At 41.6% G+C, this 12,500-nt stretch overlaps 1 protein-coding gene across 3 annotated transcripts in view; it reads right to left on the bottom strand.

Annotated features, from left to right (window-relative positions):
* esyt2b (extended synaptotagmin-like protein 2b) overlaps nt 1-12,500 on the bottom strand; it is a 45,201-nt gene that overhangs the window by 18,933 nt on the left and 13,768 nt on the right. For all 3 annotated transcript variants that reach the window (XM_053681692.1, XM_053681693.1, XM_053681694.1), the window contains exons 6-7: nt 10,639-10,728; nt 9,264-9,319 (exon numbers count right to left, since the gene is read on the bottom strand). In XM_053681692.1, the coding sequence (XP_053537667.1) occupies nt 9,264-9,319; nt 10,639-10,728 (146 nt within the window). The remainder of the gene's footprint in view (nt 1-9,263; nt 9,320-10,638; nt 10,729-12,500) is intronic.

The following is a 12,500-nucleotide window of genomic DNA, read 5'->3' as shown; positions in this document are numbered from 1 at the left end:
TTGTTATCTCTAATTTTGACCCTTATGTCTCCTTGCCTGATGTTGACCCTGATGGCCCTTACCTAATTTTGATCCTCTTCATTTCCCATGTTTCCATATTCGCCAAAATGAGGCCACTCATATATTTTTGACCCTTATATCCCTCCCCTGGTTTTGACTCTTATATCCCTTACCTGATTTTGACCTTTATGGCCACTCACCTAATTTTGACCCTAAATCCCTACCTTGATTTTGACCCCTATGGCCGCTCACCTGATTTTGACCCCATGGCCACTCACCTGGTTTTGACCCTTATGGCCACTCACCTGATTTTGACCCCCATGGCCGCTCACTTGATTTTGACCATTATATATCTAACCTGATTTTGACCCTTATGGCTGTCACTTGATTTTGGTTTACATCCCTCACTGTATTTTAACCCCTTTGGCCCCACCTGATTTTGAGCTTTATGGCGACTCACATGATTTTCACCCTCATGGCCCTCACCTGATTTTGACCCTTAAACCCTTATACACCTAACCTGATTTTGACCCTTATGGATGTCACTTGATTTTGACCATTACATCCCTCACTGCATTTTGACCCCTGCAGCCACTCACCTGATTTTGACTTTTATGGCTGTTTACCTCATTTTATCCCTTATATCCTCACTTGATTTTGACCCCAATGGCCATTCACTTTATTTTGACACCCCATGGCCACTCACCTGATTTTGACCCTTATGGCCACTTATCTGATTTTGACCCTTATACCCGCTCACCTGAATTTGACCCCATGGCCGCTCACCTGACTTTGACCCTTGTGGCCGCTCACCTGACTTTGACCCTTATGGCCACTCACCTGATTTTGACCTTACAGTCCTCACCTGATTTTGAACCCTATGGCCACTCACCTGATTTTGACCTTATATCCCTCAGCTGATTTTGACCCCCATGGCCACTCACCTGATTTTGACCCCCATGGCCACTCACCTGATTCTGACCCTCTTCGTTTCCCACGTTTCCATATTTGCTCACTGTTTTCACTTCTTACGTTAGTGTTAACAACTCGCCCTGAAAGCAACTAAAGTTTATTTGTACCATTTTTAGCACAACATGATGCTAAACTTAGCTTGATTAGCATCTGAGCGTCAGTGCAAAACGTCAAGCAGCAGATTATTTCCTGGCAGATAGACTACATGTGGGGTAAAGGGGACATTGGGCCTCATTAATTTTAGTAAAGTTGTGTGCATATTTTCTGTTTCAATAACGATGATTTGTTGATTACAGAGTGAGAGAGAGATAGAGAGAGAGAGGGGATAAAGAGGTGCAAACACTCATATAAATCTCTCAATAATGGAGTACAGAGGGCTTACACTCACACACACACACACACACACACATATATTATATATATATATATATATATATATATTTAGCCATGCCAGCTCATGTGTACAGAGAAATATATTTCTGTACAGACTGTAATGTATGTGTGTGTGTGTGTGTGTGTGTGTGTCCTCCACAGCTGTCTAAAATAATCAGTTGACACACCGGACTGTTTGTCACTCGTCTTCTCCGCTCAGATATCAGTGACGTCTCTACACCAGCTGCTCCTGATCTCCGACGACGTCACTTTACCGAGCTGCTCAGGAATGCCCTGTATTTACACCCTGCAATTAGAGCCCTAGATAGGCGGCAGAGTGCGCACTACTCAAGCCACCACTCTAAAAACATAAAGCCTGTTTCCAAAAGTAAGTGCCCCCCACCCCCTTGCACCATAGACCAGCGTTGATTACTGCTGAGGTGAAGAAAGCTGTGTAATCGCTTTCCACACGATTCAGTCCACATCCGAGTTTTACTCAAAGTGAAGCCCTGAACGCGGTTTTCAAGAGGATCACGAATCAGTTCCCGAGAAACACTTTTAAAATCTAACGTTTGACTAAACCTACTAAACTCCTGATGCAGAGAGGTTTGAGACTGGGGAAAAAAGTGTGAAAATGCATATGGTGATGGTTTAATGCTGGTAAGGGCATGCTGAAGTAATGTTAGGGCCACAGAATACTGTTTCATCAGCATATGAGTGCCTGAGCGAGCAGCACTAATAGAAAACAAAGTCGGGCCTAACATAGAGACCTGAGGCACACCTTTAGTAACTGGAACAGGATAAAAAGTAAACTCTTGGAATTTTACACACTCCATCCTTTGAAAGAGAAAAGTCATGAAGATCATGAGTCTGAAAAGGTGTAAATTAAGAGAATTAAGACTAAAATAATGGAGCACAGAGTTAACATGGGCTTTTCTCTCTCCGCACACACACACACACACACACACACACACACACACACACACAAACACATTATAGTTTGTAGGTGACACAGCTTATAGATGTAGCAGAGCAGGAAATTACTAAACCGTAGAGAAGCCCGGAAATATAAAACCACAGTGTTCTCAGATCTTAAAAAAACCTCCCACAACCACAGAGTTGGTTAGAAAGAAAAAGAGCAGAAATGATTCGCATGGGACCGTGTTTCACCTGACTGTCACAACAGATCTGTCCTTAAGCAGCAGCATTTCTAGAGTATTTAATACAGAGTAGCCACGATAGCCATCGACTGAACTCTGGAACTACGTCATTTTCAGGTTTGGTGCATTGAAGCTACAAAGTGTGGATAAAACATGGACGCTGCCATGAAAGTGTGTGTTTAATTAGCAACAAGCTAGCCAGCTAACGTTAGTGATCGTGAGTTTATGTGTTTATATTGATATATAATTTACATAATCCATGCTGATGGAGCGAGAGTAAATACTGCTATAACTCATTTAAAGCAGTGAAGTGCTAGTTTAAGTCTCGTTAACAGTCTGAGCGGCCATCTTGGTACGACATCTTGTGCTGAACTCTGGGGTGAGGACACCTTCCCAAAAGTTCCGGTAGGAATTCCAAGTTGAGGAGGTGTTTTCATTGTTTTTTTTTCCCAGCTAGAGCGTATGTTCAGCTCTTGATTACTGGGTCTTTTTCTTTCGCGTTTTGTCACGCTCAATAAACTAAATCTGCTATTGCGTCCGCCTCCTCTACAAATAGCTAACATTATTATTTAAACTATTCCAAGTCATTCAGTTTCACATCATATTGGTTACCGCACATAATAATAATAATAATAATAATAATAGTAATAATATTTACATTTTCGGGGGCCAAGCACCCAGAGTCGTTGAGCCACACATTCACAGATGCGCTACAATCGCTGCTTAAGTATTAACATGAAAGTAAAGCCATAACTATAGTCAAATGAATTCAAGCATGCTTTTTAGTTAGAAAATGATGATGTGAGCCAAATTTGGTGAAGATTGGACACAATTTGGAGGAAGAGTAGCAAAAATGGCACTTAGACGGAAGCATTTTGGGCGTGTTGTTGCAACTTTTGACCAGTAGGTGGTGCTGCCACAAAATTTGTTGCATAGCCTCAGGTCATGTTTGTGAACATGCCTACAAAGATTTGTGCCAGTGTGCAAAGTCGTTGCTGAGATACAGCTTCGCTTCCTGTTTGGCGGCTTCGAAGTCAGAGTTGTTGGTGCATTATGGGCAAACCGTTCAGAGTACTAAAAAATATTTCGATCCTTTTTGTGAGGCTTACTCTGAAGATGACGTGTGCCAAATATGGTGACGACTGGCCAACATTTGTCAGAAAAAAAACAGTTTTTGACACAATCCAAGATGGTGGAAAATCTAATTAGGCAGAAATTCGGTGCTTGGCCCCCTAATAATAATAATAATAATAGTAATAAGGGGCGCGTGGTGGCTTAGTGGTTAGCACGTTCGCCTCACACCTCCATGGTTGGGGGTTTGATTCCCACCGTGGCCCTGTGCATGTTCTCCCCGTGCTGCGGGGGTTTCCTCCGGGTACTCCGGTTTCCTCCCCCAGTCCAAACACATGCATGGTAGGCTGATTGACGTGTCTAATGTGATTGTGCCCTGTGATGGATTGGCACCCTGTCCAGGGTGTACCCTGCCTTGTGGCTGATGCTTCCTGGGATAAGCTCCAGGATAATAAGTCTTACAGAGCTGGCCACCCATTAGCTACGTTTTCACCCACATTTTCTTTTATTATCAATTTCTCCCTTTGTTTATTGAAATTCTGCGACCACACGTTACAGATAACTACATTACAACCAAATGATCCCTTACGGCTGATCTGAGGTCAGTTCTTGTCGCCCGATCACCACATTTCGACCGAGCGGAAGTGCTGGCATTTAAGATTCGATTACAGACTTATGTGGAAATTGTCAAGACGCATTATTAGTGGTGGAGGTGTTTTAAAGTGTTTCGGAGATTCCTGAACAAGACCTCACGGCACATACACACATGGGACGTCATGTGACTTTTCTATCAAATTGCACTCACAGATATCTCCATCAGGGGAAAAGCCTGACTGTAAAACAAAGCAGTGAAAGTGTTGTGCTGTTGTGCTTCTGGATAATTAAAAACCGCGACGATCGTTTATTTCTTCGAATTAAAAAACAAAACAAAAAGAAAAACGTTAATGTGCCTGAACAAGAGAATTTACAGCTTTTAAACACTACATGCACATGGGGTGCCATAATATATTACAGTCAATGGCTCACACAGCAACTTCTCCGAGTGTGTGTGTGTGTGTGTGGTTGTTCTGTCAGCACTCTCAGTGCTGAGGGTGTGCAAATCTGTAAGACTTAAAGCACATGCAGTGGTTACACATTCATTCAGATTGTACTGGTGGGTCAGCAGTGTGTTTGTGCTTACAGAGACTTTAACATTACATATTGTCGTACGCGCAACAATGGCTGGTGGGGATTATACACTCGACAATTAGTGTTCTGTACACGCCTTCCGTGTTGCTGACGACACGTCACGGACGCGTGATCAGATCCAGTGGGTGTGTCGCTCCGAGTAATCACCTGACACGACTGTCACCGATTGGCTGCATGATTCTACACTCTGGGGTGGAAAGAAATCAGCCCCAGCCTGCAGCGCTTCTCACGTCATAACACCATCCATGGTATTAAAGTCCCTGCGAAACGCGCGGCATTATTCGACGACTTGACGTCATTTCCACTGAAACAGGAAGTCAGGGCGGAGCATAACCGGTAGCATTTCAGATTCTAGAGAGCGTTTGATTCGACAGAAAATCTGATGTCCAGTGCAGAATGATGTCATCAAAACTGTTGGTCCGTATCGGGGGTAGAGACAGATTTGCGTATTTCTTCTAAATGTGAATTTTTTTCAATGTTTTGGGGACAATAGCTTATGGACAACCTCACGACTGACTTTAAGGTGTGTTTTTCTTACAATCATTGGTGGTGCTGTTGCACTCGTTTCCATATATACATATACGTGTGTGTATATATATATACACACACACACACACACACACACATATATATATATATATATATATATATATATATATATATATAGACATGCTGTTCTTTAACGGAGAAAAAACAAAGCATAAACGTTGGCAAATCGCTGTTCAGAATGCACAAAAATAGACTTTATTACTCTTGATTGTTGATGACTTTCCCCTAACAGCACAACACACCGTGTTTATAAGATTATCAAATATTACGGTTCTCAGATTCAGACCAGGCAGGCTGATTAAAATCAATTATTCACAGGGAGGGAAATATATTTTCTTTCTGCAGGTCTAGGTGAGTAGAACAGAGCATTACACACCATCTACGCTCTACGTACACATCTCTGAGCGCTGCCATTACACCGCGCTCAACATCCCCCATAGGGAGCAATTACTCTTACAACCTCACACTGCAGCTGCTCACAGTTAACACACCAGACCGAGAAAACGGGTAACAGCCATTACACACTTACACAGATCTGTCTGAGTCTGAACATGCCATTATTATTATTATTATTAGTGCTAATGCACTGAATATATTCATTAAATTATATGACACTGGAGTATCATTCCACTGTAGGGTTTTAATAAATAAATAATAAATACATTAATAAATAATAAATAAGTTTTTGTTTTGTTTTTTCTGTTTTTTTTTCTTCTTAATGAAATATTTGGGAAAGGGAAGGGAGGAGAGAGGAGAAAAGGTAAATGAATCACATGAAAATGAATCATATGTAAATGAATCACATGAAAATGAATCACATGTAAATGAATCATATGAAAATGAATAAATAAATTAAAACGTAAATAAATAATTACTGCATATGTTTCAGCCTGCCGACTTTAGATCAAATAAATATATGTTTTTTCAACTAGTAAACTGCAAATAACTAATAGAGCTAACTATATAGCTAATTAATAGTAGCCATACGTTAAAAAAGACTAATGCAGCTAGTTAAGTAATAGTAGCTAGCAAGCTGCAATAACATAGCTAGCTATATAGCTAACTAATGCTAATAACCAACTTACAAATAGCTACCTATCTACCTAACTAATGTTAGCTAGCAAGTTAAAAAATAACCAGTAGAGGTAGCTACATATAGTTAATTAATAGTAGCTATAAGTTACAAAAGTCTGTTAGAGCAGGTTAATTAATACTAGCTAGCAAGTTGCAATAATAGGGCTAGCTAGATATCTAACGACTGCTACTAACCAAGCTCCAAAAGACTTATACAGCTAACTAGCTAGCAATTTCCAAATAACTAATAAAGCTCGCTAATTAATGGTGGCTACAAGTTAGAAATATCTAGCTAATTAACGGTAGCTAGTGAGCCACAGTTGACACAGCCACAGCTGATGTGCTACTGGTCGAAGATTTGTCACATATTGCTTGTAAAATTTATTCGTAAAGTTATCAATAATTCTTACATATGTTTCGTCCTGCCAACTTTAGAAATTTTTTTTTTCCATAATATTATTGTATGTAAATATGTTTATTTAAAAATATACACAATCATACGTATGCATATAAAATATTAGAACTATAAAACGTATACTGTATAATATGTTTTACACCACTGTCAAGGTCTGGATTGTGATTGGTCAGAAGGTGTCGGTTAGTTTTCTCTGACAGTAGCGCAAGTTTATATTAACGCGCTTGTTTAATGCGTTACGACAGACGCGCCACTTAAAAAACAACTGTTGATGTGCTGACCCTTTCTCCAGGGTAAGGAGATGTTTATGTAACGTGTAGGGAAGGAGTCTCCGGTGTCAACACTTTTTAACAGTCAGAGGTGAAGCTGTAACTCTGCGGTTTCTTGGTAACGTGAGAAGCCGCGATAAAACATCGACTGATGAGGGAACCGCTTTGGCGTACACAAGTGAGGACAGGAAGTAACTTGTTTCGTGAACGTTGCATTAAAGTGAGGGCCATCTAGTGGCAATGTAACGGTATAACATCCGTATTAGGATTTTTGATTAGGCAGTCAGTAGTGACGGGAAGTCCGGATCATTTTACTGTAACGTAAAAACGTCTGCAAAGTTTTCACGACAAATGTCGCTATCGACTCCCAAAAGAAGGAAGCGATTCTGAACAGCTGAAACGAGTCATTAGCAATTCCAGACTTTACTTCCTGTATTAACCTACGTAGGGTTGTAACAAAAAAGCCCCGCCTCTGGTCTTCATCGGCTGCTCACACACAGATGGAGCTGAAACTCGTTACGGTAGTGGGCGTTTCCTTTATCGACACACGCTGACAGAGATAGACCAATCGCGACATCTGACCAATCAGAGCAGATTGCGCTCTCTGAAAGGAGGAGTTTAGAACGAATCCTTTAGAACGAATCATTTAACGAGTCGTTTGCGTGACACTGGCAGGAAAAAAGGTAACGCTGCAGTTTAAATTATGAGCACGTTAAAGTGTTTTTTTGACCTCAGATGCACGTAAATGCATCGTATGAGACCTTCAAAACAAAATTATGCACGTTTCAAAACCGGTATTATTTCTTTATATAGAATCACACACCTGCATACCTTATATAACCATCAAGCTGTGAAGAATAAAGAATGTTCGAGTGGTCCGCGAGTGGTGCACGAATATGTCTCCTCTTCGATCGCACATGAACATAAATAATTTGCTCTAACCGGACATTCTCTGGTGGCTGCAAACGGATAGGACTCGGCACCTGAGCGGCTTTATAGTATAGCTGAACGCTACGCTCTGTAACAGACGTTCCGCAACATTAAACAGATAAAAAGCATCATAAACCTGCTTGTTCTTTAGGAAAGAAATAATTGTAATCGTCGGCAAAACCGATTATTTACTGTCTAGTTATAGGACTTGACAAGCTTGTACTGTAGGTATTGTTAGTTTGTGGGTGGAGCTTAATCTCAGCTCGTCCGACATGTCCGGTATCGTTTGATATTGTGCTCACGTTTTTTTGTCCCGGAATCTTCTAGAATCAGCTCCAGCCTCTGGTTTAAGAAACCAATAAACCCAGAAAATCGACTTGTTTCACCTTGTGTGAACCTGCCGCGTGCTCTAAAATATTCCCGTTACGTCTGTCCTCGCAGTAATTCACCACAGGAAAGCCACTAAAAAGCAATCCGAGCCCTAATTTGACAGAAACGACTATTTAATGCATGAAACTGTAAGAACCTTCAGTTCACGCTGAGTCATGTGCGCAGTTAGCTTCTCAAGATAGCACTTTAATGGAATGCTAATCAGCTAGGAACCCACGCTGACAGATTCTATGATTTTGTTTAACGGCTTCGAGCTTCATAAAGAGCTCGAGTGCTAATTCCTGAGGTGAATCCAGTGTGTTAAAGCGGAGGAAAAAACAAAACACAAACGCTAGCATTCCTGGCTGGTCAGTGTCCTTACAACAATTTTTGTACCGCCGTTTTTTACAAAGAGTCTGTTCTGGATAGTCGCTAGCTATTTATTCTTGGTAGCGTGTTATCTTTAATCTACAGCTAGCTGTCTAGATGTTGCGTAGAGTGCAGTCTTGCTAACCGCAAAGCAGACGCTAGCTAGCAAGCTAAATTGCTACGTAAGGCTGAACTGCTTTGTTATCTGTAAATTGCGGTTAGAAGACTGTATTTTAAGTTAAGATATTAGCTACAGTTGCTAATTAGTCAATCATACAAAACACAAATTAGCCAATTAGCCAGCAGACCTCTAGCCAGCTACAGCAGCTCAAAATTGGCATGCTAATCATTTGTTTTCTTCCTAAAATGCATTGTAATAGTAACCCTTTATATTAGATGCCGGTGTGCACTCCTGAGTGGTTTTGTATTGTCAGCAGCAGACGTTAGCCGGGTTATCTGTAACGTACTGCTAGCTGTGCTGAGGTGATAGGAGGTTAGGAGGTTAGGAGCTGGAGTGGGACTTACTTAAGGCCAGGAATGTCCAGGATGTTGGTGAGTCCGGCCCAGCCCACGTCCAGGAGCTGGAACAGGAAATGGTTTTTAATAGAAGATGAAGAAAAGCATAACAGGCAGAAAATTCGAGCTGACTACTCATCTCAGTGTGTGTGTGTGTGTGTGTGTGTGTGTGTGTGTGTGTGTGTGTGTGTGTATTAGAGGTAATGAAGAGACGAATGAAACAAAATGTCTGATTTACATTAAACATCTTCATTAGAGCTGCACTTTGTGCAATAAGACACACACACACACACACACTCACACGCGGGGGATCAATATAGTGTGACAGTATACAAGGACATGCTGCTGCTGCAGAAATCAGACTGCAGCATCTCTCTCTCTCTCTCTCTCTCACACACACACACACACACACACACACACACACACACAGACTATCTATCTCTCTTTACATGTTTACGTCCTCCTCTCACACCGTTCATCTTCTTTGCTGTTCCGTTCTTTTTATCTGTTCATTCTTCATTCCTTTTCCATTTATTATTCATTTGCATATATCTCATTTGCATATTCAAATTTGTTTTTTTCCTCTCAATTAAGTAATGGCCAAATAAACCATTAGAGCAACACAGCAGCCTTATATGGAAGTTTTATCATCTAGTACACACACTCTGTGTCTGTCTGTCTCTCTAACCCTCTCTGTCTGTCTGTCTGTCTGTCTGTCTGTCTCTCTAACCCTCTCTGTCTGTCTGTCTGTCTGTCTCTCTAACCCTCTCTGTCTGTCTGTCTGTCTCTCTCTTTGTCTCTCTCACACTCTGTCTGTATCTCTCTCTGTCTCTCCAACCCTCTCTGTCTGTCTGTCTGTTTCTCTCTCTCTCTCTCTCTCTCTCTCGCTCTCTCTCTCTCTCTCTCTCTCTCTCAGTCTCTTGCACATTCTCTCTCTCTCTCTCTCTCTCTCTCTCTGCTTGCTTTGGGGGCGGAGCTACATATAAGCTTAGTTATGATACTTAGATACTTAGTTACTTAGTTTGTGATGTCGTTAAATGAACTCGTATAAGATTGTAGTTAGACACAAAATGCAGAACCTGCATGCTAAGCTAACTCGCTAACTAATCAGCAATCCATAGTAATGACTCCATGGTGGCTGCTATGGCAACGCTATATTTTACCAGGATTGGAGTTTCAGGCTGTGTTGGTTTGATTGGTGGGGCTCTGTAAAAATCCACCTAGTAACCATTATTATTATTATTATTATTATTATTATTATTAATAGTAGTAGTGGTAATAGAAATTGTTGTTTGTTTGTTTGTTTGTTTGTTTGCTTAAGAACTGGTATTTAGGACACAGCCACATAGATTAAATACATTTTTTAAAAACCTAGTAAACTCACCGGTTTCTTGAGGAAGAAGAAAGAGAAGGCACCGACCAGCGGCATTTTCCCCATCAGTGGCTCCAACACCACCCGCAACACACCGTGGAGCTACACACACACACACACACACACACACACACACACACACACACACACACACACACTGTCAGTGTTACTGCATGGGAATTAAAACATCATACAGTATATTAGTCCGAGTTCTATCTTTCTGGATCACGGAGCCGTGTTTACAGAGCCGTTTCTCGCCCTAGGCGAGATCCCTATTGCCCCCCACCCCCCCCCCCCCCATTACCAGTCTGTCATCATTGTTTGTATAACAAATATAAAACTCTACAGCATAAATGAACAGATTCTCCTCCACATGCCACACCCATGTCACAAAGCCTGTCTGTCTGTAACTGCAGTCATTTACAGCATAAGGAAATGACTGAAATTTATTCACGTACAATAACGTTTATACTTTTTTTTCCGTTCAGAATGCAGCTGTTTGTCAGGTCGTCATAGTAACAAAACTACCTTCAACATACACTGAACATTCATTCCGGATCGTCGTCTTTATTATTTTAATATTCAGCGGCTTAGATGTGTTTTAACTCACGGGGAATTCTTGTTAGGACAGCGCGGTCGTGTTAATAAGCGCTAATACGTGGCAAAACAGGTCTTTACCGCCCATAGACTACTAGTCTCATACCTTTATATTTCTCTTTTCTCTTTTTGCGATACTGAGCCCCTGATGGCTTTGACCTTGTCATGATGAAAGACCAGTCAAGCACGGACGCTCTTCCTAACAGCACGCCCACTATCACCAGGGACGCCAGATAAATAATCGCATGCAATTATAACGTGTTACCGGATTAAAAATAGAAAAAAAAAAACTTACTAATTAATAATTAATAATAATAATAATATGTAATAATAATGTAATAATAATGTACTCTCTTTCTTGTGGGTGTGTGAGTCACCCCCAAGCTGATGGCGTCCTAGGTGACCTCCTAGTTCTCCTATGCCTAGAACCGGCCCTGCGTGTTTATACAATCGTTTTGTCTCACGTTGCTTTCCACCCAAAAAAGTCTTCTGTTCGGTGAAAAGAGGCAGTGCGTGTGATACGAATGTGCTTAATAAAGTAAAAAAAAAGAAAAAAATCCAATAATGCAGCTCAGCCACCGCAGCATGACGTTAGAACTCTTATCTCCTTTTATAGGGTGTCATTACTATTGCTCTAACGGAACGGCTCTAATTTGTTTCGGAATGGCTTTTCTCCGAGTTACACCAAACGTTCGTTACGTTGGTGTAGGTGAACCGGCATGCTGTCATGACGTCAGGTGTGCTGGTGTCAGAGAGTCGGACGCTGATGCGACCGGAACACAGGTTGCTCTGGGTGCGGCTCAGGATTTTCCTGCCTCTTCGGACAATATGAGGAGGAAAAAAACACAAAAACACAGAAAACACTCCTGAAATCAGAAAGTCAGGAAGGTCCTTCACAACCCTGAGCTCATGCTGCCATGACTGAAGATCGTAACTCGTCATTTCTGACCTCCGGCTAGAAAAAAAACCCCCAACGGTAACACTTCAAATCCGAAACCTACTCAAAATCTCTGACGGTCTCCTCGACTCCGACGTCGAGTCGTCAGAATGGCCGCTCACAGCGTGAACAGTGCACGCGGCAGCGCTTCCTACAGTACGTATTAGCTCGAAGAAAAACGACCGAGTTTGTGACTTGACGTGCATAAGTGCAGTTTGGTATGACTCCACCCACATAGGCTCCGCCTCCTGAAGCTTGAAGGTGGAACTGCTGATACGTGGATCGTGTTTATTCACAGTGAGATCATTGTTTCGGTTCAGTGTTGTAGCGGTGTGTGATG

Source organism: Ictalurus punctatus, chromosome 7 (assembly GCF_001660625.3).
Source record: "Ictalurus punctatus breed USDA103 chromosome 7, Coco_2.0, whole genome shotgun sequence".
Taxonomy (NCBI): domain Eukaryota; kingdom Metazoa; phylum Chordata; class Actinopteri; order Siluriformes; family Ictaluridae; genus Ictalurus; species Ictalurus punctatus.
Note: the sequence above shows the minus strand (reverse complement) of the source record. Positions and strands in the feature narration are given on the sequence as shown.